Source organism: Lentinula edodes (genome assembly GCF_021015755.1).
Source record: "Lentinula edodes strain Le(Bin) 0899 ss11 chromosome Unknown C8R40scaffold_27, whole genome shotgun sequence".
Taxonomy (NCBI): domain Eukaryota; kingdom Fungi; phylum Basidiomycota; class Agaricomycetes; order Agaricales; family Omphalotaceae; genus Lentinula; species Lentinula edodes.
The window spans coordinates 20,172-46,305 of record NW_025764333.1 but is presented as its reverse complement, the minus strand read 5'-3'; the positions used below and the strand labels follow the sequence as shown (position 1 = coordinate 46,305).

At 46.9% G+C, this 26,134-nt stretch overlaps 9 protein-coding genes across 9 annotated transcripts; 5 read left to right on the top strand and 4 right to left on the bottom strand.

The window, feature by feature from the left end:
- Positions 1 to 5,156: 5,156 nt before the first annotated feature.
- Positions 5,157 to 7,063, top strand: C8R40DRAFT_1266410 (uncharacterized protein; the record flags this gene model as incomplete). Its single annotated transcript, XM_046233936.1, has 8 exons — positions 5,157 to 5,374; positions 5,472 to 5,494; positions 5,549 to 5,592; positions 5,627 to 5,641; positions 5,675 to 5,744; positions 6,242 to 6,498; positions 6,582 to 6,665; positions 6,704 to 7,063. Exons 1-8 carry the CDS (start codon positions 5,352 to 5,354, stop codon positions 7,061 to 7,063), a joined length of 876 nt encoding a protein of 291 aa, XP_046084181.1. The 5' UTR covers positions 5,157 to 5,351.
- A 1,246-nt stretch (positions 7,064 to 8,309) lies between these two features.
- C8R40DRAFT_1071074 (uncharacterized protein) lies at positions 8,310 to 9,723 on the bottom strand (the record flags this gene model as incomplete). Its single annotated transcript, XM_046226300.1, has 8 exons — positions 8,310 to 8,371; positions 8,426 to 8,711; positions 8,772 to 8,873; positions 8,922 to 9,056; positions 9,165 to 9,185; positions 9,249 to 9,340; positions 9,407 to 9,464; positions 9,526 to 9,723. 8 exons carry the CDS (start codon positions 9,721 to 9,723, stop codon positions 8,310 to 8,312), a joined length of 954 nt encoding a protein of 317 aa, XP_046084180.1.
- Positions 9,724 to 10,424: 701 nt separating this feature from the next.
- Positions 10,425 to 11,530, top strand: C8R40DRAFT_1071073 (uncharacterized protein; the record flags this gene model as incomplete). The annotated part of the gene is made up of 6 exons (XM_046226299.1): positions 10,425 to 10,487; positions 10,582 to 10,601; positions 10,828 to 10,954; positions 11,161 to 11,176; positions 11,227 to 11,300; positions 11,363 to 11,530. 6 exons carry the CDS (start codon positions 10,425 to 10,427, stop codon positions 11,528 to 11,530), a joined length of 468 nt encoding a protein of 155 aa, XP_046084179.1.
- A 1,149-nt stretch (positions 11,531 to 12,679) lies between these two features.
- Positions 12,680 to 13,424, bottom strand: C8R40DRAFT_1254135 (uncharacterized protein). Its single transcript, XM_046233743.1, has 2 exons — positions 13,298 to 13,424; positions 12,680 to 13,234 (listed from the first exon to the last, which is right to left on the bottom strand). Exons 1-2 carry the CDS (start codon positions 13,359 to 13,361, stop codon positions 12,903 to 12,905), a joined length of 396 nt encoding a protein of 131 aa, XP_046084178.1. The 5' UTR covers positions 13,362 to 13,424; the 3' UTR covers positions 12,680 to 12,902.
- C8R40DRAFT_1161726 (PP2C-domain-containing protein) lies at positions 13,360 to 15,842 on the top strand (the record flags this gene model as incomplete). The annotated part of the gene is made up of 10 exons (XM_046230161.1): positions 13,360 to 13,362; positions 13,857 to 13,878; positions 13,944 to 14,021; positions 14,082 to 14,171; positions 14,220 to 14,351; positions 14,405 to 14,478; positions 14,532 to 14,616; positions 14,669 to 14,725; positions 14,779 to 14,928; positions 14,983 to 15,842. The coding sequence occupies 10 exons, from the start codon at positions 13,360 to 13,362 to the stop codon at positions 15,840 to 15,842; spliced, it is 1,551 nt and encodes a 516-aa protein (XP_046084177.1).
- An 856-nt stretch (positions 15,843 to 16,698) lies between these two features.
- On the bottom strand, positions 16,699 to 19,262 carry C8R40DRAFT_393085 (uncharacterized protein). The gene is made up of 7 exons (XM_046234908.1): positions 19,124 to 19,262; positions 18,686 to 19,061; positions 17,694 to 18,630; positions 17,488 to 17,640; positions 17,299 to 17,427; positions 16,838 to 17,222; positions 16,699 to 16,775 (listed from the first exon to the last, which is right to left on the bottom strand). Exons 1-6 carry the CDS (start codon positions 19,128 to 19,130, stop codon positions 16,998 to 17,000), a joined length of 1,827 nt encoding a protein of 608 aa, XP_046084176.1. The 5' UTR covers positions 19,131 to 19,262; the 3' UTR covers positions 16,699 to 16,775; positions 16,838 to 16,997.
- Positions 19,263 to 19,281: 19 nt separating this feature from the next.
- C8R40DRAFT_1113945 (uncharacterized protein) lies at positions 19,282 to 21,341 on the top strand (the record flags this gene model as incomplete). The annotated part of the gene is made up of 2 exons (XM_046228494.1): positions 19,282 to 19,548; positions 19,607 to 21,341. The coding sequence occupies 2 exons, from the start codon at positions 19,285 to 19,287 to the stop codon at positions 21,239 to 21,241; spliced, it is 1,899 nt and encodes a 632-aa protein (XP_046084175.1). The 3' UTR covers positions 21,242 to 21,341.
- C8R40DRAFT_1149993 (nucleoporin protein Ndc1-Nup) lies at positions 21,342 to 24,077 on the top strand. The gene is made up of 7 exons (XM_046229540.1): positions 21,342 to 21,714; positions 21,769 to 21,958; positions 22,010 to 22,136; positions 22,187 to 22,495; positions 22,548 to 23,274; positions 23,331 to 23,579; positions 23,640 to 24,077. The coding sequence occupies exons 1-7, from the start codon at positions 21,372 to 21,374 to the stop codon at positions 23,750 to 23,752; spliced, it is 2,058 nt and encodes a 685-aa protein (XP_046084174.1). The 5' UTR covers positions 21,342 to 21,371; the 3' UTR covers positions 23,753 to 24,077.
- C8R40DRAFT_1238582 (histone deacetylase domain-containing protein) lies at positions 24,078 to 26,116 on the bottom strand. Its single transcript, XM_046233463.1, has 4 exons — positions 25,658 to 26,116; positions 25,355 to 25,606; positions 24,927 to 25,302; positions 24,078 to 24,874 (listed from the first exon to the last, which is right to left on the bottom strand). Exons 1-4 carry the CDS (start codon positions 26,100 to 26,102, stop codon positions 24,094 to 24,096), a joined length of 1,854 nt encoding a protein of 617 aa, XP_046084173.1. The 5' UTR covers positions 26,103 to 26,116; the 3' UTR covers positions 24,078 to 24,093.
- Between the last annotated feature and the right edge of the window lie 18 nt (positions 26,117 to 26,134).

The window sequence follows — 26,134 nt, the reverse complement described above, 5'->3', positions numbered from 1 at the left end:
GGATGCGCCTCCTATCCACACTCGGGGTGGCAGGTAGTGGGGCTGATTGTTCTTCCTGCGGGTTCCCCTCCCTAACTCCCATATGAGTTCGTCTGGTAAAGGGTATTGGCTCCGTAGCTTGCCAACTCCTTGGCTGAGGAACTACAGGAGAGGGACCCCCCTCGTGTTCTCTATCATTACCATGGGCGCTTGCCCAAATAATCCCGCCATGTTTCCTGTTTTGGAAGGCGGTCCACCAGTCGGTACTCCCCCCACTGCAAATCCTTTCCTTACTTCACGAAGTTGTTCCTGAAGTGTCTCAATGACTCGAGCTTGTTGTTGGATCATTACTACCGACTCTTGAGAGTGTGCCGATTCGACGGCCATGCCAGGTTGGTTCGTCTGAGCTCCCGTTACAAAGGGAGTTCCAAAAGGAGCTTCCTGCGGGGGTACTGCCTCCTCATGAACTGCCAACATTCTTCGCTGGTTCGGACCCCTTTGATTCTCCGCTCCCACTGCCTGAGACTGCATCGATACCGACCCTTGATAGGGTATGACTGATGGATTGCTCAGTCTTGGAGGAACGTGTACAGGGTTGGAAACCAGCCAAGCTGTCAGATCTTGTCCGGAGATCCAGGATGAATGTTGCTTGCCATCCATCGTTACCTCGCCAAACTGGTATCGCTGCGTCGAAACTGGAGTTACCGGTTTCGTTTGCAGGTTAACTCTGGGGAGAGGAGTTGAATTTTGAATCAAGGCATGTACCGTGGGGGAGGTCCCCGAGCGTAACTGGGGGCTCCTCATGGCCGTGTTACCGGGGTTAAGAAATTCAGGAACCTCAATATTTCTGGGCGATGAATGTTTCTGTGCCAGGAAATGACCATCAGATCCATGGAGCTGCCTTTTCTGGTCAAATTGCTCCGGGGGGAACTCCCCTACATTCTCTGGTTCGCATTGAACCATATACGAGGTTCCCCAATTATCCGCGACCAGTCTGCGACGGAATTCCAAAGCTCTTTCTAGATTCGATCCAGAAAGTTCCTCCGACTGCATCAGAGTGTCTGATTCCGCTAGTAACGTCCGGTGTCGGGTCTCCTGCGAACACAACATCGCTTCAGACTCCTCACTCCTCACCAGAAGCTGGTGCATATGCCTCATGGGCGTGTATGTGTACACCGTCTGTCTCCTACGGACCCGAACAGGACTATCCTGATCAGGCATTGACTCCACTGAGGCCAGGAGGTGAGCCGTGGTGTATCTCCTGCGTCTACGATTTTTTGCAGCGATTGTCGCGACGAGGCAGGAAGCGGGAGGTGGGAGGTCCAGATATGCCTAGGAGCGACAGTGGCAGAGCGAAGAGGCACAGAAACAAGCACAAAGCACAGATGAAAGAAATAATGATCTCGAACAACAGTGGGATAGCGTCAAAGGCCAATCACACCAGTAATCAAAAGGGAATCTAGTTGCCCAATGACCAAGTTAGATAGGTAGTATCTAAAAGGATACAAGTACTTGCCTAGTTGCCCAATGACCAAGAGGTCGAGATGGGGAACTAGGGCCTGTCTACTGTCCTTTATATACTACTCTTGTCTACTGAGTAAGCGATTGTAAATAACGATGCAATATAGAACAAGAGTGAGGAATCAATATATACGAGTAATAATGAGTCGATAATGAACCATAATGAACTAATTGATGAATAAGGATGAGTTGTATGGAAGCGTACGGAAACAAATGGAACTAATGGGATGATCATGTGATGAAGTACAATAAACATGTGGAAACAGATTGATGGGAACACACCGCGCTGATGGCGCATCAAAGGGCGCATCATGAGACTTCATGACAGCAATTGCATTGACATCCTCGTTACTTTCTTCATTGATTTTAGCTGCCGCCGCCACTAGATTTGCACTCCGAAGTATCTGGATAGCCTGGTAGTTCGGGATATTGACCCTCGAAGGGGGAGGTTTGAATCATATGGCTCCTGATCTGGAATTAGATGCTCGGTAAAATATACACAGCCCTGCTTCACCACAGAAATCCTTTTCTTTTCCATGGGTATGAGGGAGGAGGGGAAATATTCCCCTCGAGTTTCGGACCGATCGCCCATAACGAGCCTCTGCCTCTAGCAATTCTAACATCCATTCCGGGTCCAGTAGGACGTTGTACAACCAGAGGAAGTCTGATCGGTTCGCCGGGGTCATCAGCCACTGTTGAGCTTTCTCTGGGAGGTCTATTTCTAGTTGAGTTCCCACCATTAGGAACTGTACCCGTAGGTCTGAAAATTCGAGACTGTCTACCAATACTTCGATCCCCATCGACTCTAATACCTGTCGTAAGACCATAGCTACGTCCTCCGAGAGGCACTCCTGGATTCTAATAACGTCTTCCAGTCGCAACGTCATCTCCAATAATGGTTGCACTGGGAAGTTAGTCCTGCTATGATGGAAAGCGTGAGTACGCTCCCAGTTAGGCGTATTCATAGCTGGACTCTTCAAGAGGCCGGAGAGCGAACTTCCTTGTCTCGGGGGAGGAAGGTTAAGGGACTGTACAGGAGGAGTCGGTAGCCTCCTGGATGACGTTCGAGACTGTTCAGAGACTGCAGGTAATACCCTCCTCTCCAGAAGTTTCTCCTGTTGTCTTACTGTAAGGGGATCCATATTCTCCCCTTGTATCCTTTCTATAGTGGCTACTTGGCTGCTGACTCTTCCACCCGCGTTCGAAGCTGACTCCATGTCTAGCTGCGGCACCGGTCCAGGAGGAGTTCCTCTTGTTCCCCAGGTAGGGGAGTAGGCGGAACCTCCCATGGGACTACTGGCAGGTTGGGCATAACCCATGGAGGTATACCTCCGTTGTGGTGGTCCCATCCCAGGTTCCACTGGAGGGGGCTCCTGAACCGCAGGTTGACGTCCCTTGGGGGTCCTTATGTTGCTAGCGTTTTCATTCCCGAACGACTGTTCTGGGATGGACATCAGGCGTTGTCCAGCTGCCACCGTGATGACAGTGGAGCTAGCAGCCTGGTTCGACTTTTGAGCTTGTGTTGTGTTTCCATGAGATAAGGCGCTCTTTTGTTTCTTTGATTCGATCTTGGAACTAGAAGGTCGTTCCGTTGACGTCGCAGACATTTCGTCGCAAGGACTCCATTCGGTGACGGGAGAGCTTGGTATAATGTAAGACCTGGGTCGGAATGGGTCTTATGGTAGGGATTGGTATATGAGGGTTTATGTTGTAGCGTGCTAGGAGCAGGCTGGAGATTGAAGGGAGCTACAGGAACCGCGACCGAGGATGGGAATGACCTAGTAGTGGCTGGAACGACAAGATGGTGACCCTTGAGGGGGTTCCTAGGAGGTCCAGGGAGGTCCCTAAGGCGTAGGGAAGTTAGGTAACAGTGCGGGACCTTATGATATTGCGTAGTAGGAGTTGTACTCGCTAGAACGTCAATATAGGATCAAGTAGGTCGTAGATGTAAATGGGTCTTGAGGGTGTAAGCTCCAGAGAAGGTATATGCCTGGGAGGATAGCACCCTGGGGACTGGGCTTGAGGATGGATGTCCTCGAGTGTGGGAGGTGGTAACGGAGAAGTGATACGTAGTTCGACGTGAGAGGTAATTTCGACATTAATTAGACCAAGGTCCCGAAGCTTACAAAGTAGCTAGGGAGTTCTGGGAGGTTTGGGAAAGGGTAGCTCACCAAAGTGTTTAGGCATTGGGGAGCTTTAGTAATGTTCGAGGGAGCTCGGAGACTCACTTGGATGGCTTAGACTTGAAGCAAAAGCGTATATTTGATGGTATAGACGATCAGAGAGACAATAGACGAGAGTAAAGAGAAACAGAGGTAGAGAAACAGAGAGTAAAGAGAATTCCGTATAGGTAGCAGGTACAAAGGAACAGGGACTGGACCTATGTAAAGGGTGTGTGTTCAAAATATACCGAGCTGGGCTTCTGGACGCAACTGGACTGCTTAAATACATATGGGGAAGTTAACAAAGAGACATAGTAAGAAATGAGCACTTAATGGGGTTTCTAAGTACATGAGGACGGAATGATGGGCGCATGTACAGGGTTCCAGGACCCTGTCGTGGAGTGGTTCAGTTGAATTGAGGGGAACTAAGGACTGTGGAGGTTGTTCTAGCAGTAAGGAGCTCTGCGGGACATTGGGAGTGTTCTCAGGGATTCAGAGGAGGGGGCTGAGGAGGTTGGGAACTATGTTAAGGAGCTTGTGAGTTATGCGATCCGGAGCAAGGCATGACATCAAGAAATAGACAGTAATCATCTGAGCATGAAGCTCCCAGCCTAGATCACAAAAGCATGTATTGAGAGAGAAAGTAGTTAGTACATCCAGGTGAGCTCTTGAGTGCAGGCGATGTTTACCGCGGTGTTCCAATCCTTCGTGCATCGTTTTATACAGTTCAGATGCTTCTCATGTGGGAACATAAACTCTCAACCACTACTCGCAATTTTATGCGTGCTGGATGTACTATAGTTGATTTTACCACAATTGCGTTGTGAAAGCTGTAGCCAGAGACTTTATCTGAAAATGGAAACGGACGCCGCGCCGTATCTCCCACATAAACAACTTTGTCTGCTACTTGGTATTTGCACTTCATGGTAGAGACGCTTACTGATTCATTCATTACGGAACCCTGAGGGGCTACATGATTACCTTGCTCATCCTTCAGCTTCGCCATGCCGATGTTCATTTGACCCCCGGGAATGTGCTATTAAGTGCATTTCTATATGTCGTCCGAGGAACTGAAGGTGTCTGTGACACCTTCGACTAAGATCAAGACACTAAACTACGTCAAACCTCATTGTCCTCGAATCCTCCCGCAGACTCTTTGTTCAGATACAAATGTCTTTCGCTCTTACCGAACCCGCCCGAAAAAGGCATTCCTTATGCTCTTCTCTGATTCTTCCATTGCTTATCCTCCTGTTGTTGGATCGACTTGTCGTCGTGGTTCGAATGAAGCTCTCACTTGGAGAGATATAGACTTCTATCTTATACTTGACAAGGATGCACTTTGTTCCTCATTTCATAAAAAAAATTATCCTCAAAGAGAGCCCTCTCGAGCCTCGGCCCAAAAATGTATTGGACAAATAACTAAAAATGAACAGCAATAAACACTTGGTGAAAAATCCATACAACCAAACTATTTCGCAAAGCACTGTACAGTCAACTCCCTCTTAACCCATACCCCTATAAACCCATACTCCCTTATACTCCATACATTTCCCGGGTTACCAACCTCGTTTGCAGGGAAATGCCATGCATAACCCATAACTCTCCCATACCCTATAATCCATACCTTTTGGGGGGTAATCTCCACTATATTTTTACCCATAACCCATACCTTGATTGCTATCATTGCATATGATACTCCCAAAATGGGATCAGTAAGTAGACAATTGGCACAAAATTAATACAAAACCAATAGAATGGTCGATTTACACTAATTTTGAGCTAACATAACCCATGTATGGGGTGTTACAGCTCCCGATTAGGCAAATTGTCACGTATGTCACATTGTGTGACCACCCCATAAACCCATACTCTCCCATAACCCATAGATCTGGACCTCCACGGAGGGGTATGGGTTAAGAGGGAGTCGACTGTACCTGATTTTGGGCCTTTCCGTTATTGTATAGGTTGCACCCCTTGATGTGAGTGATACTACTTAATTCAATATGAACTAGAATTCTGATTTCAGATCGGATGCTCTCTCAGGCCAGTACAAGCTACGAGGCATCCAAAGTTCACTTGGACGTACGTGAAGCTCCTATAGCAATCCAGCTTGTTCAGTAGGCGAGGATCAGGGCACCAATTGTTCTGGTGGATCTTTCTTGGCGTCGCAGTGGCAGAAAATTCACTGTTCATTTCCCAACCACAGACCGTTTATTTTCGAGATGTTTTCCTTCCCTTGACAATCACAACAGAGGAGATCGAATACCCTGTCGGCTCAGAGTGGCCTTTCCTGACAATAATCAACAACCAGTTGAATTCTGATGACGCAAGAATGGTCTTACACTAAATACTCACTCTTTACCATCATAATCTCGCGCGCGCTTAATCGGAAATTTAGACTTCCACATCGACCCTATATTCTGCTACCTCGTACTTTAAGTCCCACTAAGTCATCGTCGTCTACCCTAGTCGGGTCTCCAATTGTTTTCCCTCAAACTCTGCCAATGTGGATGAGGCCCTGTTGAGCTGTACGGTCGCTGCAACACACCCCAGCCGATTTTCACCCAATTCCCCCCTAGATAACCGTAACGACGAAGACCATCCTCTTGCCTACGATGATCGCGACTACGACCACTGTACAAATGAGATCGGAGGCTCGCAAATTCTTCAAGAGGAGGGGACAGATAATGACGTGCCTCACATGGCTCAGGACAGTGAATTTCTAATCACTGATAGCTCCACTCGACAGTCTGGACCACCCGTAGTGGCACCCGATCTGGCAGCATTTGGCATTCCGTATGCTCCAGCTCAGTGGCATGCTGCATCGTCGTGCTCAGTACAGTCGAACAATGAATAAGTCCGCCTCCCCCCACATACCCTCTCTTTTGACTCCGTTACCTTCTTCCCCTCGGAGCATAGCGAGCCAATCCTCTGTTAGGGGCACATCAGTGGCTCCCACTTGTGCACGTCTCCAACCCCATCCTTCTCAAAGTCGCCGCGTATGTAAGTCTGGTACCATGTCCACCACGCGTAAACCAAAGGATCCGGACAACGCTCCTCGCACAGTTACCTACTCTCTCTCTCTCTCTCCGGAACCGGAACAAAGACTGACGGTTGTCAAGAAAACCAACTCCAACCAGATTCTTCGGGTGGAGAATAACATCGTCCGGGTCGAGCAGTCAACCCAATGCATGGCGGATGATATCCGTTCCTCAATGCTTTATGGCATTCGCATCACATCGGCACGAGCTCCCGAAGGATACCACGGCGAAATTGGACACGAGAATATCGAACACTCTGTGGCAGGAAATAACCAACATCGCTTCTACGGAACTCAATCGGCTGAAGCCAAACATTGTCCCACGCCTAACATCTTTCCTACCCGTCGACACTATCAATGACCTTCTATCCTCTATGGAGAATATGCTCAGCTCCTCCACCACTCCCCTTCGTGCGCATTCATCTCTCCATCTGCCCTCTCGCCCCATCGAACACCCGTTCGCACCCCCTAAACCTGTTCCTTATTCACAACGTATGCCTTCCCGATCTCCCCCATCTTCCTCAGCCTCCTTGCTGACTCGTTTATGAAACGGATCCTCAACGACGCAATCAGTACTCATTTTCTCCGGTAAACAACAACCTCTTGTCACCCAATGCCAATGCCCATCAGCCGCTATCTGATTCTTCAATCCTGGCTCGTAAACGACGTGTCGACAATGAGGATGCCAACAACAGAGACCCTAAACGTCATCGTTACGATGCTCGGTCTGCTCACATTGTTACCATCGACCTTCTACCCAACTGGGAACCTCTCCCCACCCCTATCGGCTACATTTTTTACATGTACAACACTTGGTCTACCGAATTAGATGCTGTCGCGCAGATACTGCTACCACGCGTTGGTGACGTAACTCGTGTTGGCCCTGTCGACTCCGCTCCCCTTTCTGTAAGCAAGGTACTGAAAAATTTCTTGCCGCCTGTAATACCCAGCTTGATCCCTATTTCTTCCTCGTTACCCACCTGCGAGCAGTTTATTCCATATAGTCAACAATAGCATGATGCCATCATAAAAGGAAAGAAGTCTTGATCAAAGAACTCGGTACAAATTTAACATCTCTTTCGAGTTAGAGTATCAACCCATCCGTTCGTTGGCCATACTATACACCACAGAGGGACTTTTCAGACCATTTCTGACTTCATGGATGTTCTACTGTAATAGCATTTTGCCTCCCACCCACGTCAAGGTTCAAACAATATGACGACCGCGTGTTTTGCGCCTGGACCAACTATCCGGGAACAAAGAAAGGACTTCCGAGCTCAAAATGGCCAGATCCCAATAAATGATTGATTCTGCGCATGTACTTATACTCAACGTTCGTTGAAGTATTCACACAGATATCTGCCCTTTCTGTTAAATCGCAGTCGTATGCGGGCCCGGGATGATCCCAAAAATGAGCCAGTTGGTTGTAAGATCATTTCATATCAGAAAATTGAACCGAAGAACAAATTGTAACAAAAGGTCTGCGTTTTGACCTCAATATTGAAAACAACATACGCGCTGAGTTAGATTCCGTCATGTTTCGCGTCTGGCAAAAAAACCCCGGCTCTAACACCTGATTACTCTGCTACAACCATTTCTCTGCAGGTTTAAATGTCCATTGCACCCCTATCTATACCTCCCAACGCGTTGAAGAGACTGCTGGAGTTAACTACAGGTCCCTAATGTTTTTAAGATATCCTATACTGAATAAGGAATAACTCACCATACGAAAATGCTTCAGAGGCACGCTTAATGTTGCATACATATTCTGCAGTATAAGCGTCACCACATACAACGTCGAACGAGTTCAATTCTTCACAATATGAGCCACGATGAGTAGGGGTACCTGACTCGACCGTGTACTGCTCATGCCAGTTGTCCGTATTCTGCATATACACCGAATTCCAACCGCCGTCAGATAACTGCGAGGAATTATAACGGTGTATCGAATCCGATGAGGGAAAATTGTCCTTGTATGACGTACGGACATTGTCGACCATCGTTGCACGCTGTATAGATTTATTTACGATTCATACCAAACATCAAATCCAACAACGGACATAGCTTACTACAACGTTCTCTTCACCTATCACATAACTTTCCGAATCGTCCGTAACATCTAACGTGGATGATGTTACGACCGACTCATCTTCGCGATTCGTGATGCCCACCTGCGGGATAATTAATAGTATACAAGATAATGAAACAAAAATGCGTACAGTGTCTCGATGTACAAGCTGATCCTTGTAATTATAATCTTCAACTTCCTTTGCCGCGGAATATTTCATTGGATCGACCACAGTTCTTGAACTAATGAGATTTGTCCTAACTGCGATGTGTTCTCCTACATCTTCCTAAGGTTTAACGATTAGCCATATATAGAGACAGTTACAAATCCGCGAAGATCTTGCCATTTTTTCATCCAAACCATCCACGTCTCCTTTTGTCTCGCAGGAACCCACTGACTTAAAACCTACATCAACCTATACCAACAATCAACCCATCTAAATGACACACGAGCTCATGCATATGAAAAATATGCGAACCTCTGTCATCCGTTGTAATCGTTTTTGTTTTTTTGCCTTGCAATACCATCGCGATAACTGTTCGTATTGCTGCTCGTTCAATTCCATAGCATCTGCGATACGAAGTTGTGTAACAACTGCAACGCGACTACATCGACTATTAGGCATACACGCCGTACATCTGATGCTAGTAGAGGTATTGCATGTTTTACCAGCGGCCTTGCATCGTTTGCAAATCTACACCAAGCATAATACTCGATGGATACATAGGATAAAATCAGAAAAAAAAATAACTTACGATGTTCTTATATTTTTGATTAAGAGCTATTCTTTCTTCTGTTGTCCCATACTTTCTACGCAATGCAGCAAAGACGTTACACAATTCTTCAGTCATCCAACCGTCCTGTGCACCAGCGTCACCAAAATTGGTTACAACCCTTTCCTGCAAGAGTTCACTGTCACTGGCCGAACAGTTGAGCCCATGCCTTGCAGACATCGTCTACGATGATGAGAATAACTAACAAAGAAGGATGGATGTGAACGCCGCTTGACTTCTTACAGTTGGCTTATAAGAAAAAAAAATACTTCTCCAATTTACCTTATTCTACCATATTGAGTTTAAAAAACCAATGCAAACTCTCACCTGCCTTGTGGCAGTATCTGTTCCGTTATTAGCTCGGTATAGGAAAAAAATCAGACTGCACCGCATCGCAAATCCATGAATCGCAATCGAACGGAGTTAAAGTCGTTAACTCATCCACATTTCCCTTGCCGGACGAAGTAGGCTCACCAGCGAATGCGTGTTATTCAGAACATCAGGATCTGAACATTTCCGCGTTGAACGATGAAGGAGTTCTTAAGGTTCCCAACGGATGCACATATAAGCTGCATTCACTTTACTCGCCATGGTCCTTTCTTTCTCAATATTATTAGCGCGCGCCAAATCGTCATACGGTTTCAGCGTTAATCTGAGATCTTCAACAAATCATTCTTTCATCATTCTTTCACCAAACAATTCAGTTCCCAAGTCTCTTCCTTGAGCTTCCTTGGCCGCCCTATCCCCTTCGGTCGCGCATTTCACGTCGAACGTCCTCCACGATATATTCGATCATTCACCCCTTATTCTGACCTGTCTATTGCATAAAATTGACCTTACTACGCTGTTATTTTCTGGGCATTTTCAACACTCGCACATACATGTCTCTCACAACCGACCGTGACGTCGACCGCGTCGAACAGAAGATTGCGGAAGCTGTTAGCGTACGCATTACATCCTTTCCAGTCGATTTGGCTCGCATCCGTTGTGGACCACTTAAATCAATTCTTGCTTGAAACAAATGTTTTTGTGCACCAGCTTGCTGTCGCAACGAATTGGTACGGTGCCTATTTGGCTTGGGTTGCGGAGCTTCCGCTCATTGGATGATCTCCTTGTGCGCGTGTCCGATGTCTGACGGAACAGGTCTGATACAAATTCTTGCTGTGTTGGTCGAAACCACATAATCCGGTATCCATCTGAGTCTCGATTTTTGCCCTCTCATCCTTTCGCCTTTTCGTATTCCGAACCGGGAAATCCTGTTCCAATTAATATATTCATCGACAGCGACATAGTAAGGGACAAAATGTGCTCCCCTGTACATCACCACGGGAAAATCCTCGTTATCAAGCACGACAAAGTCAAATCGGCCATGCCCGTGTTCGAGATTGTTAATATCACTCAAGAGGATTATGTACTGTTTCAACCTTGTTGGATTTTTACTTACTACGAATGGTCGCGGACTAACTCTGCTGATTTTGTCGAACACGCTTGTTTACTGCCAGTTTTCGGTACCTAGCAACTACTACTCGTGTCTCTAAAACTGAACATGGCATTCGAGCTTACACATACCACATTTTCTTGCGTTGTGGCTAATCCAACGATGCCCACTCCTTCCAGTGCGGGACCCAGGATTGTAAGTGACTCTGTTATCTAAAATCCACATGCATGGGTTCACACAAATAGCATTTGTTGCTGGTTCCTATCCTTCACCTGGACCAATATTAATCCGGAAACGAATGTCTACAACGACAGCACGGGTCAGCAGTTTCAAGGTAGCACGGTTTATTGTTCTCTTCAAAATGACTTCGCCATCCCACAGAACGAGTTACTATACGTCAAAAGAAATTTCGGGCTCTTCGACGCCTCAACACCGTTGTTTCTGCAGGCTGTGATCACTGGCAGCGCAGATGGATCCTTTGTCAAGATTGACCTGGACGCACGCGCAGAAATCGTACCTTACATCGTACAACTTCGAATCATTACTTGAGTGTCAAAAGTGAGTACCACAGATGGTGTGTTTTGCATCTACTTGAACCCATTCTCTGCTAGCAAATTCCATCGTACGCCGCATGCAATATAGACTATTCGCCTTCGACAGCGCGGTCTACGATCATCTCGACATTCCAGAGCACTTCAGTTTGGTGTCAGAGTGCATGCTGCCGGCACCATCATCGTCCATGAAGACGTTCACGTCGTCGATAATGTCGGTTTCCGCTATCGGTTTCAGTGGTCAAGTACCTAAAACAAATTAGTTCAAGTTTCGCCATTGCATCTCGCATCTGAGAACTTACATACTTGATCCCGGTCGTCTTTTCGTTGACGCAACGATGCGGTCAGCCTTTTTTTGCAAATTGATCAAGATAGTTTTTGCTCTTTCTCTTGGAATTCACGAGAGCATTGCGTATGTTACGAACAGAATACTGGGTTGACCTGACCTGGTCCTGGTACCTAATATCGATGCTAGCTCCCCGACTCCGGTCTGAACTTTGCTTTTTTTTTTTTCGGCATCATCCTCCTGTGAAATAAGATACACCCGAATTTTCTACACGTACAAAAAGCTCTAGATTGAGTCGTATGACTTCTAAGCCTCGTTTTACTTGCGTCCAACATTCGACATGTCTTCATCCCTGCTAAAAAGATGAGTTATGGTGTGTCTTGCGGCTGTCTTCTGTTCCGCACCAGTGTATAGCCAATATACTCCTGCTTAGTTCGACTAGGGAAATCTGGGCTCAAAATGAGCTTGATGACAGCAGTGACGAATCTGCTGCATACCAAATCGTTAACAACGACGCACGTTGTTCTCGCCCGTATGAGATGGTGGGGTACCCCGTTCGGTACATTTGAACAGAAGGCTGCGACTGGCGGTGTGGTTGAAGGAAGGGTCGAAAGTACCCTTTCATCTGATAGTGCTGCTGCCAGTACGTATACACACGTCATGCCGCTGCAGACTGAGCTGAATTCAATGTGTTGCATTTGTACATTTGTAGACGACACCCATGCTGTAAACCTGCGACGCTTAAGCGTGAGGTTGGATGGTGATCCATTTTATCCACTTGCAGGAGACTACCTTGCGCGAAAGGGTAAAATTGCTGCAACTTATCCGATCAAGATTTTCGACCCAATACTCGCGATAAATGCTCTGCAATGGACGGTATGAACATCGCCATATATTACCCAATGTTTGTAAATGTACGGAGGGAGAACATCGTCGACCTCTGATAACGGTGTGTCGATGATAAATTTGAGTGGCACCTGAGCGATTATCGACGGAGAATGGTATTTCGTGGCAAAACGCAAAACGTCCTTCGTATGTAGGATAATATGAATTTTGTCGTGAAATTGCATGAAACCCATTGTTATCAAGCTTGCAGAGAAAGACAAAATCCGATAAACCTTAATGCAAACTGAACAGCATACATTGCATTGAAGATACCGTATTTGTCTGCTGCCTCCGCAATCAGTGCCAAAACCTGGAAGTCTAACTTTTCCAACGCTGGCGAAGGACGGATATAAATAATTTGAAACAGAATCTCCAGCACGGCACCGGAGTCAGATAATGCGACAATTTCGCCATGGGTGGATGTGCTCGACGAGGGGAACCCATCTGCAGCACATTCCAAATTCTGTTTGTGTAGACGAAACAGCCAGTTGTCGGAGGAAGGAATAGTGATATCCCAGGCAGCGCCTTCAACTACAAAAATAAAAGAATATTAAATGCTATTGTTTGCTACAACAAACGAAAAACAACACAAACACAGTGTACTGATCTTATTATCGTTGCAAATCCCATTCTGCCCGGGGATATTGCTTTCGGCCATGGTGATACAAAGATAGATGAAGTCGTGAAGCGAGGCGCTTGCAACGCGCTGCTCTCAGTTTTGCATTGTACGGTATATATTTGCTTCTATTTGTAACGCCCGCACTTCGCCATGACGGGAGAGAAGGCTCAAATTCTGCAACTGGGACTACCAAATGAAGCTCACATAGTTAGATGGATACATAATACTTCATGAACATATGAATTAAATTTTGGCACATTTCACACTGCATGATCAACGGTGCTTTCTTCAGAGTCGGGGATTTGCCGTGCCAGCACGGCGTTAAGGATCTGTTACTCCAGTGTTACTTTCAATCGTGTGACTGGGGCTTTCCTTTTGATTTTTACGACCATCGACATCTTTTCATCTCTCCACAATTTCGCTGCCTGTTTGGCTTCCCCGACTATCGTATCTCCTTGACATCGAGAACCTCGAAAAATGGTACGTCAATCTAGCAAATTTCCATGAAATTGTACCTGGCTCATTCTCCTTCAGGGTCAAACCCTTTCTGCACCAGGTATTTCCTGATTTTTTGCGATCACACCCCCCAAGACGGAATTCTCAAACATTCTTGATTATTAGCAACGAAAAAAACCAGCGAGTCTGGCGAAAATGACAGGTTCTCATACGCTATAACTGAAATGCAGGGATGGAGAATCAGTGCGTCACTATCGCTGCGGATAAACAACTATCTGACATCCGCTTTTCTTCTGCAAATAGCGATGGAAGACTCCCATGCCATTGTGTTGGATCTTGATGACGATAAACACGAGCGGAATGCTTTTTTTGCTGTTTATGATGGTCATGGGGGTATGTCATTTTCCCCAACCCTCTCAGTCTTCATCTGACGTATGCAAGGTGGAACGGTGGCCAAGTTTGCTGGCCAGAATGTTCACAAGAGGCTAGTCACAGAGGAGTCATACCAATCTAAGGCATATGACGCGGCTCTCAAAAGGGCTTTTTTGGGTACCGACGAAGACATCCGCGCTAGTGAGTTATTGCGTTATATTCTTCGCTATGCTCACTCACAGCATGTATACCAGGTCCCGCACATGCACGAGACCCGTCGGGATGCACTGCCGTGGCCGCATTAGTGACGAAGGACAAAATATACGTTGTACGTACTGATAGCCCATTTTGCTGTTCATCTCCGGTAATCTGTCTTCACAGGCCAATGCTGGCGATTCGCGATCTGTTCTTAGTGTCAAGGGAGAAGTGAAACCCCTCAGCTTTGATCACAAGCCAACGAACGAATGTTAGAAACTCCCCATACAATTCATATTTACCCTTTTTGATTTGAGATGCAGCGGAAAAGTCCAGGATTTCAGGTGCTGGTGGATATGTTGAATATGGTCGTGTCAATGGTGCGTTCATATAACATTGTTTAATTATAAATTGCGATAACATTCCTCTGCAGGCAATCTCGCTTTGTCCAGAGCTATCGGCGACTTCGAATTCAAGAAGAATCCCCACCTTCCCCCTGAGAGGCAGATCATAACATCAGATCCCGAAATCACAGTACATAACATTGACCCAGAAGACGAATTCCTTATCCTCGCTTGTGATGGTATTAGCCCATACTTCAGTTTCAGTACATCCATTCTGACCTTGTTCTTTGCAGGGATCTGGGACTGCTTGTCCAGCCAACAAGCTGTCAATTTCGTCCGTTCCAAAGTCGCGGAAGGCAAAGAGTTGAGCGAAATTGGGGAAATGATGTGTGAACACTGTCTCGCTCCCGATACATCGGCCGGAGCTGGTATTGGTTGTGATAACATGACAGTGCTTATCGTTGCGCTTCTTCATGGACGCACAAAGCAAGAGTGGTATGCATGGATAAAAAACCGGGTTGACAGCAAATACGGTTTTGATACTCCTTCGGTCCTTCCCCAACTCTACGCTCAAAGCCGTCTCACGGCGTTCAAAGCACGGCGAGAAGCACTACAAGCTCGAGAAGCGAGCTTGCTGGAATACGAAGAACAGCCTTCGTTCCTGTCGCCTGGCCTTAGTTTTACTCGAGTGTTGGGTAGTACTGGTGGGATCTCTTTCAATCGTGAAAGTGGCATTCTCAGCAGTGCTACCTCGTTGATGTTCACAGGAGACGATAGCGACGATGAAGATGATGGCGAAGACTCGACGAGTTCCTTTTTCACGGAGACTCTGGGTCTTGGGGCAACTCTCCACGATGAGGACGACGATGGCTTAGACGCTACCCAAAATCTTAAAGCCAAACTCGAAGAATTTGAGAAAGATATCCGGCAGGATGGAAGTGACGACAGTCCAGATTCTGACAGTACTACGGAGGGCGATACTTCACATCCCAAGTTGCAGGGTGAGGCTCCACCACCTCCTGCCCCTCAGGCAAATGGAGGACCTGTAACACCTGCTCCTCAGTTAAAGTCTGAACCAGGTGGAGATAAAGCGAGTCCAGTGGTTGCAGCAGAGGGTCTGATGGATACTTCTGAAGATCCCCTGAAGGTGTAACATGCTGTATTGCTTCTGTATCATTCTCTCATAGCTTATTCCCCACTCTCTTTTCTCTTATTCTGGGCTTCTATTCAAGTGCACGTTAATCATCGTACCGTTGTCCCATTGATATCCTTCGTGTAGCACATTGTACCCGCATTGTACATATCTCAAGTGTTTGCTGGAGTAGGCGGTTTGATATAATCGTCGACGGTATAATTAATATATCTTTCGTATTCATGTACATGTAGTGCATCCCCTCACGTTGTTGACGCCGTTTTATGCAACATATTTATCATGCACACAAGAAATCAATTCTACGTAGGCAGCAACTTACATAGTAACCACACCACAAATATCACATACTCAACGTCTCTTTTTCTTTGATGTAGCTTGCCCCCGACTACCACGACCACGTTGAGAAGGTAGTCCTCGCGCAACAGTGGGAGGTGTAGTCAAAGTGTTCGCTTCACTATTCATTCCTGATGATACCCGGTCTTCGGAGTCAGTGTCCGAATCCGCTGGACCGAGTAACGAGGGGTCGGGAATAACAGGACGATGAGGGTTTGTCGACATTCCGAGTGAGTTGTAGGAGTACTGGGCCTCCAAGCCTGTTTCGGGTGAAGTAGAGCTTGCATTAGGATCAGGAGACGATGCCAGCCCAGGCCTCGGTGTCTGTCTGGGGGTGAAACCCGAAGGGATGAAGATCCCACCGCCTCCTAAAGCTATTGGAGTACCGATGTTTGGAGATCCGAACGGAGCAGTGGGTAATGGCGAGGGATCATCGCTCTGCGCAATGCTCATTGGGTGCAAACGCGGGGATGGAGATTGAGCCCGAGGAGACCCAGGCATAGGCATGGGGCGCTCAGCGTCTTTTGCGCTCAAGAATTCGTTCAAGGGAGCTCGTCGTACGCCTTCCTCATTATCATTGTGAGCAGAGCCTGGAGGGGTCTGTATAATGAATTAGACAAATTGTGAAAGTCATTGTTTGATGATATCCCGAAAAGGCGTACCGGAGATAATATAGCTACGCTGTAATCACCACTACTACTTGACTGTGGCGAACTAGCTTCTACCTGTAATTCGGGAGGAGCTAGAGTGGTGTACATTCCAGTCGTTGGCGGAGCTGCTGCAGGGGGACTTCTGGTGTGTGATCTGGTCCCAGCTGTACGGCTACCGGAGGCTGCACTCGTCTATCCACAAGATTTGAGCGCAGATCTCGAAAAAGGGTATTCTTACCATCGAGGATTTCCTACTGGGTTTGTGCGATGACTCTTGGGAAGTATGTGGTGAGTACGATGGCGCGGGCGGTACAAATTGCGGTGGTTCCTCTTGCGTAAAGGGCGTACGACTTCTCTGGGTCGGTGTTTGTGACCGTCGACCATTACCTTGGCTAAGCTGGCAGAAGTAACGAGTCAGATTTTGAAAGTCTGGAAGTAGAATAGAATGCCATTCTTGATGAAGTTATCCTTACATATTCTTGTGTATCATTTGGTGTTTGGTAGTGCGGATTTGTATATATGTTACCTATCTGCGGGGGCGAATAAGGTCGGTGGCGGCTCGAAGGAGGACTCTTGGCACGTTTAGATGAAGCTATACTAGACTAACCGGGGGAATATTAGTGCACAAGACGGTAGCAGAGTGGACGGTATATTCAACACACCATCGACTGTTTATGTCCCACTTTCTGGGTGGGGTTCGTAGAATAATAATTCACGTTTACATCCGGAACATTCTCTTGTTGAGTCCGTGGGGTTTGCATAGGATGTGGCATTGGAATCGGAGATGGGGAGCGGCGAGCTGATGTTGTACTGCGCTAGAAGAGGGATGATAGGGATGGGAAACTAGACGATGAACCATTCAACCTACCATGGAGCCACTTCTATGAAGATCGCCTCCGTGCATTGAGGGAGGGTTAGGACTGGTAAAGCCACTCGCTACCTCAGGAATTGCACTCATCGGACTAAGATTCGCCATTATATCTTGCGGTTCGGTTAGCATGTCGAACTGTGACATAGCAGTAGAACTGGATTCTGGTGAAGACTGCCCTCGATAAGAATGGCTCGGACGATAATCCGAACGGGTAGCATACATCGGGGTGCGATGCGATCCCGGTGGGGGGACTATTCTAGGTTCTTCGTCTAGTTCCTGTGGAGGAGGAGGCGCAGGAGAGAGTTCCATAATTGGAGGCATGGGCGACAGTTCATGAGGAGGCGGAAGCTGAATCCCATTTCCAGACGCGTTATCAAGGGGAATCATGCCATCCGGTGGAATATTGACAGGAGGGTGGCGAGGTGACATGGGCATGTTGTGGATAGGAATTGGGTGTATCTGACCTGTTGCACTACTTGGGGGGCGGGGAGGTGCAACTGGAATAGGAATATCTTGAGGGTGCGGACTAGGCTGGGGGTGGGGCGATTCATTGCGAATGCTGGGAGGTTCAGAGGGCATAGGTCGTGGCATAGGATCTGGTTCTTCGCCGAGTTCATCACTGTAGAATGTACTTCGATCTTCATCGCTCACGGAATCTAGGCGGGTCCTACTTGGAGGTGTAACATAGCCATCTTCACCTATGTCCAGAAAGCCTACTTCCGCTCTAGCTCGTTGTAAACCTTCTCTAAAACCTATTCTGCGACCTTCTTCTCGAGCAGCCATGACCAACTGTTCCTCTCGTAGCTCTCTCGCAGTACGCTTATATTTTGCAGCATCCTTCTCAGCCTGTACACGCCGCTCGTCAATAGTTTTGACGATGTTTCTTGCCCTGTCTATGTCATTTTGAGCTGCCAGGAGCTGCAATCGATACAGTCTGTCACAAGCGCCCATTAATACCATTATTGATTAACTTTAGAGTTAGAACTTACTCTCGCTCTTCTGTAGCAATGGCAGCATTGTGAAGAGCTTCAAGGCGGTCCTTGTTCGCCCTCATGAACTTGGAGGTAAATTCCAACAGGTTCATCTCCGCCTCTTCAATACGGCGTCTCTGAGCTGCTAGTTCCTTCTGTGCTTCATCCAGGCTTAGTTTCAACGAATCTGACTTGTTTCTTTCTACAGCCAGAAGCAACGCTAGCTCTCTACTGGAGGAGGAAGTTTTGTAGTGGTCCCTTGAAGAGCTCGAACGACTGTTCCGAGTGGTTCGGGTCTCCGTTGAAGACCTGCGAGATGTATTACCAGAGGAAGTCATGGAAGTTCGTATAGGAATTGGCATTGCCTCGTCCCTATTGTTCGTGATATTGGCGTCTAGAATACATAATAATCACCCAACACGCGCTTGCAAAAGTAATAAGTAACCGATGATTTACCAGTCATAAACGAATCAAGAAAGCAGATGGATATTAAAGATAGATAGAGAGTTGACCCAGCGAGATTGTAGACGTCGAAGAACGCGAAAATTAATCTCTTTTTGTGGGCTCCTGATCATGTCGGCTCGCGTCGGGTACATGTGACCAAACCTCTTTCTCTCATGAGCACTTTTAGGGTTAACAGAAAGTTGCTGAATCCTAAATTTGAAGGGTATAAGTTCGACTTTGTTGACCAGAATCAAGTCGTAGTTCGGCACCCTCTCCAGCATTCTGCTTCTCAGGCGACTGCCTCCACTCAGTCTTGGCTTTCATTCCATGAAGTCCAAAGCAAGATCACTCATAATCATCTTGCACTGAACAACGAAGGAACGAGCGCTGTCTATGTGGATGAAGATTATAATATAGTGTTGATCGATATAACTCCAGTAAGTGAGTATATTTCAATCCGAAGACGGGCTTTTGAAATCTTAACGTTTCAAGTAGGAAACTCTTTTACCTTCATTCAGAGTTGTTTATGAGCTCCCAAAACCGATATCTTCATCCGTCGCTGAACTTCATTCAGAGTATCCCTCCGCTTCCTACCTATCCTCTGACTTTTTACTCGTCGGTGATGGATATGGATATATGTACTTGCTTCGTACCTCGCTTGGCGCTTTCAACCTTGCAGGAATTTACCAACTGGTAGTGGATGGAAGTATTCAGCCTTTCCTAATCAAATCCATTGATTGGGTATCGCCTGATTCTGCGGTTGCACTATTATCCTCCAGTCATCGCGGACTAAAATCAGACGCTTCTACGAAAAAGTCTACGCCAGTAGATTTTGATATATGGGCTGCCGAAGTGAATATATCGCTGAAAGAACTTCCTGCGGTTGCTCAAACGATGTCCGTTCTGTGGAATCGACGAGGAGATGAGGTCCCGATTCTATCCAAGTATGATGCGTCCCGCAAAGCCTTTATGCTTATCGGCGGATCTCCTTACCGTGACTTGAAGGTCGTTACTTCACCACCATACGAACCATCTCCCGATGAGGTTGCCCCAATTCCTCGAACGGGTGAAAACTTAAATGCTGATCCTGCAAGACCGCCGCCTTATTCATGGACCCAGACTTCGGATTCGGTCACTGTCGCATTTCCTCTACCCTCTACCACGCCGAAAACCGCGATCAATGTCAAGTTTTCAACTACTTCGCTGATACTTTCTATTTCAGATTCACTTTCAGCGCATGTCGTAACATTACCGTCATTTTCTTCCAAAGCGTTCTGGGATGGCGTATCACCATCTTCAAGCTACTGGACGTGGGATAAGGACGCTGAGCATTCTTTTGGCATTCTCACTCTGCATTTGGATAAACAACATGAAGGAACCAAGTGGATGCAGGTGTTCGCATCCGCAGGGAAATCCGCAGCAGCTGAGTTATCCCCAGAAGATGCGGAAGTGCCGGAGACCCTTGACCCGTCTGAGCTGTGGCATATACGAGAATCTTTGGAGAAATACACTGCTGCCTTGCTCACTGGAGAAGATGCGAGTGGTCTAGGTTTAGGCCAGGGTGTTCCCAGTCTTGCGGAAGGAGAAATGGATGAAGAAGTTGATTCCTCAGTTGGGCGCACGGCAGTCATAACTTGGGTCCACTTGGATGGGTCGTCGCCGTCCTGGTCTAATCCAGGCCATGAAGACCCCTTTACACTTTTATCGACGCCTTTTCCCGGCCATCGCATGCGCACTCCGTTTTCACTCGTGTTGAAAGAAGGGCTAGATGGACCGACCTATGCGCTTCAGCCTATATCTACTGAATCGGATTCTGATACTGCAAAATGGACTCATACTTCTACCTTCCCAGCTCTTGGTTTCGTGCTAGCGTCTAAACAAGACGTTCGTTTTACCCACCACAACGAGAATCTCGTGTTTGCGCTGGAGAGCGGCCTGCGGAATGGTGGTGGGAATATGTATGTGTATCGATGTGCCAAGCCCTCGGAAGTTTGGGCAAAGCAATCGATTCTAAAAATTGGTGATGGTGCTGGCGGGGCTTTACTTGGTGTTGGTGCTTTCCGCATTGGGGGACGTGATGTAATCCTGGCTCTCACTGAGAGGCAGCTGGTAATTGTTCAAACTTGGTAAAAACAATGTAGTTGTAACTTGTATCCCAATCGTACCTAGTAGCCTTTATGTAGGGTTAGGGCTGATCAACTCAAAAACGTGACTGATTCAAGACTGGAACGGGTTCAGATTCTCAACCCGCGTCTTCACAATGGCATCCCCGAGGTCGCGTACAACGACACCTATACGTGCCATACCATCCAATTTGGCTAATCGAGCCTCTCCTTCCGTTGCCCCTGCGTCTCAAACATACGAACCTTTGATAAAGTCGATCCTTCGCCAGCGCCTCACGAACCGAATCTTCACAATTTCAGTAGTTTGTTGTTGGCTGCAAACTACTTTTTGGACAATCTGGGGTATTGGCGGTCGTGATGCAGTGGGTCTGAAGACGCTCTTAGCTGTCCCGTTTCGTCCGTCAACCCTAGTGGTGACGGCAATGACTTGGTTGGCAGTTGTCGTACCGGTCATTGTCATTCGCAAAACTCAATTGACTGGTATAAATTAATACTTGAAATCCAACACCATTATCCTGAAATCTTTATTTCCAGCATCACGAACGATTGCTAGTTCCCCTGCGAAAATATGGCATTCAGCTAAGTCAAAAAAGTCTACCAAATATGCCTTGATGACCTATTCGGCCTCCGCAATTGCTGGAACTATCCTGCACGTTCTTTTGGCCTACATAAATGAACCAAAAGCTCACGGGGATCCCCGTCTATCACTCTTTGTGAAATCCAGGTTTGTGTTGTGTCTTTTGTTGTTTCGAAAGACGTTGAACAAGATCATCAGACGTTATCCCTACTATCTCAATGGCCGACTACTATTTCTTCTACTTTCTCAGTTAACATTGGCATCTGGTTCTCTATTGCGGAATGTTATGCTCGATCGGTTTGCCTTTAAATGGTCAATTGCTTCGGTGAGTAATTATCGCCTGTTTCATGAGAAACACTTATTCGGTTCTCAAAGAACCAATATCGACTCAATATTTTCGAGTTGATGCGGGTATTTGTCGTGGTCATCGTGTTCTCTTCTGCGTCCCTCGTCTGCGCGTCCCTCAGTTTTGCCACCATCCGAATATTGTTCCCGGTGCTATATAGATTCCCGCTACTTCCTATAATCTTGCGGCCTTTTACAGGCCACTTCGTTCGGGGATCCATAACTTTACTGCTACCATTCTTTCACATTGGGCTGCTGTTCCGAGCATGGTTTATCAGCTTCACCACGATGTTTGTCTGGGAGATTTCCGAATTATTGTTCGACGTATTGATTCCTCAGGTGTGCACCGTCGACTTTTGTGCCTCTGAATCGAACTTACATACGTGTTTAGCCTATCAAATTATCGCACCTTATCAGCGACTCATCCGTCGTTTTGATTTCAGGACTGTCATCCCGCGATAGAACAATGAAATTCTTTGCTCTGTCGGAGTTGAAGGATATTGCTTCAGACGAATCACCAGCTGCTGCTGCTTGCCGTTCTGATTTATTTGCAGATCAAAAATACTCCCCCAATCAGTGGAGTCAGCTATGTCGAGATTGTCTTCTTTTACTCGGCAACGATTATCAACTATTGCTACGCAGAGGCGCACCAGCACCTCCGCCACCGGCAGCTTCTCCTCTGCCCAAACCAGAGCCTCCGTTACCTGCTACGCCTACTCCGTTACTAAGAAAAGACATCTTTCGAAAAGAGAAGAGCTCTCCCATCCGTGCTGTTCTCGACTCTTTTGCGTCAGATGGCCCTTTGGCGCAAGCAGTAGATGAAGGCACCGAATCTATTCATGTACCGCGACTTATTAAAACTGTCGAGGATGCAGTGTTGCCTCAGTTAGAGAAAAGCAAGGGCGAGGTGGTGAAGAGTGTCATTGGAGCAACAGAAATCATGCCGAAAATCACTGGAGGATTGAATGCGGTGGCCGAAGGCATAGTTGACCGTCATGCACCAAATTTTGTTAGAAGAACCGTGAAGCATTGGCGAGAGTGGTGGACAGAAGACAGATTGAGTAAAACTGTTGAAGGTTGTATACCTTTCCGAGAACTTGACGTGCTAGCTGTAGAAGGTATTTTTCATACCCATGAACCCATATAATCGCACACTGATTTTATTATTCATCAGTGTTGTCGCATCTAGTCTGTGCATCTCTCTCAGAAGATCGATACGGCGTCGTTCAACGCGATGCCCCCAAGATAATCGAAGCGATGCTATCGTTCCTATCTGCTATCGAAGAGTACCAGATGGAGCTCAACACACTCTACAAAGCGCCATCCCCAGATGCAAATTTATCACCGAAAGAGTTACAGGAAATCGAGACAAAGAGGATAGAGGTGGAGAAAGCACATGATGCTCTGGGTCTTGTTGGAAGCGGTGAATACTATTCCAATTATTTGACTCCTGGGACTCGATAATAACCTAGTTCTATCACAGTTTTGAAGGAAGGTGTGGCCCGGATCGCGAGAGTCTTCAGCGATAAACTACTAGCATTTAAATTTCCGCCGCGGACTGCGACCAAGTTGCAAGGGTTTCTAGATTATTGTTGACCCTTCTTCCAGCACTCTTGGTTCTAGGTTGAGAATATGAAGACCTTTAAACCAGTTGTATCAAATTGTGAGATATCTTTGGATGCCATTTCTAGACATTGCCCGTTCTTCAAGCTCATCGATTATAATGGGTGTTGAATTTTGGCCGCAGTGTTGCCCTGTCCGGAAGCTTATCAGTAAGAGTTCTCTACAATCACTTCCTGAAGCTTGTGTTTTGGCATGTACAAAAGATTTTCTATCAACCTCCCCCACTTTACATGTGGAAAATGCTATCTTTCGTATTCCCTGTACTATTTACAGTAAATCATACATAGCCATCTTTGTGTTGGATGTTGAACACATTATGAATTAGGTGGAGGTCCCAGTTTGAGTATCACTCTTGGAAGCTTCTTTGATGGAGCAGAGATTGGTAAGTCGACATCCGAGTCCGACATAGAGCTCAATGTACTAGATGATTCAGTGGACGAATCTGTATCCTCAGCTTGTCCTTCCGACCGAGTACTTTCAGTAACGACTCCTGGCTTGGTTTTCTTCCCTTTGCTTTTCGAAAGAGAGGAGTTTATCTTCCCCCGAGGCATACCCTTCCCGGTCGCTTCACTTTTTTCCGGTTTCGATTTCGCGGACGCTGGGCTCGACGAAGATGCATTCCCGACCTTCCTTTGTCGTAGCGTCCTCGACGACGGTTCTACGAGAATAGATTTACCTTTTCTTGGGGTTTTGAAAGGTATGGGCTCAAGATGCTGGAAAATGGATACCGCCTGTTTGAGCCAAGGCTCTGGTTCAAGGTCTGTCTTCGGCGCAGAGAGTGGTCCAGAAACATGGCCCCTGGGCTTCTTTGGCTTTGTAGCGTTTTGTAATGCGTCAAGGTTATCCTTATTCCACCATGTCTCGTTCCAGGTACGCTCTTCGGAGAGGCCCAGTGCACAGAAATGCGCGAATGTTCCTGAGATAAGTGCACGATCACTGTAACCGCCTTCCAGTACGCTCACGATTCGGCCTTTCGCGTGCTTTTCAGCGAATGCACGAGCGTCCCTGGTGAATTGAGCATAAAAGTTTGTAGGCACCTTTCGTCCATGTCGCGACATGGATGCGTATTCGTGCTCCGATGCATCGAAGCCGCAACTTGGAAGGAAATCAATCTGTGGCCAGCACTGAAAGAATTCACATGCCGTACCTGATGAATACCAGCACATCTTCGTTGTTCTTCGTAGCTGTGGATTGGACGAATTCCTCCGCCTTGTGGATGATTTTCTTGTAATGCTCTTCGTACAGGCCCCAAAAATCACCCTCTTTGGCATGATCTTTTAGATGTACATTCTCGATCCATTGTCCGTGTGCACCTGATATTGAAACTGATGCTGCTTGAACCATGGAAGGTGTTCCATCTTCACATGGATACGAAAGGATGTCGTGGATGGATGAGTAGTATACCTGCAAGCCAGGAATAGTTGCAGGGAATGAGTTCCCAGCCTCTATCCTTGCCTCAGCCTCTAATTTTTGTCTCTGTGTCTCTTCGTTTATGGCCCAAGCAAGAGATTGGGTTCCGTTGCCTTGCGAAGAATGAGCGCTAATAATTCAGGGTGCATTTCGATGAAAACATACCATGATGAAGGTCGATATCGAAGATGACGACGCGATGAATTCCGTGTTGGAGATGGGCATGGGCTGCTCCAACTATTACGTTGTTAACGAAACAAAAACCCGAAGGTGTATCTTCGCCACAATGATGCCCAGGAGGACGAATTGCTACAAAAGCGCGTTTGGATGACGATGGACTAGGGTCAACTACAGTATCGATGGATTCGCACACGGTGCCTAAGGCACCTTGAATTGCGTTCAAAGATTCTGGACAGACTGTATAGAGTATAAATCAAATGGAAATACGAGTAACTCGGTTGGGCGCACGATATAAATCCCCCTGTGCTAGTTCTTGAGGAATCTCTGAGTCCCCTTTCGATATTTTCTCTATACTATCTTCTGACCATTTCTTCAAATTCCTGAGATATTCATTGGAATCCTTGGCTGTATTGGGATCCGGAAAACCATGAGTGAATCTGACTGCGGGATGATTGAGTATATCGAGAGTGGCGGAGCTGTGAACGACATTTATCGGGGCTGTGATGTCGCTCGATCGAGAGCCCAGGGTTAGTTTGTCCAGTGCAGCGACCAAGTCATTCGGATCCCCTGTTGACTTTCCGACAACTTCCTGTATTCGAGTCACGGCGGCAGCCAAGCCAATTTTGGCTGCAATAAGCCGTTCAGGGCGTTCCACAATAAGCGAGGTGTCTCTAGATCGTATATATCGGTGCTGGTAGCAGGCATCTTGTATGAATATTGAGGCGTTGGCCATTATAGTTCTGATTGAAGGGTTGATATTGTTGA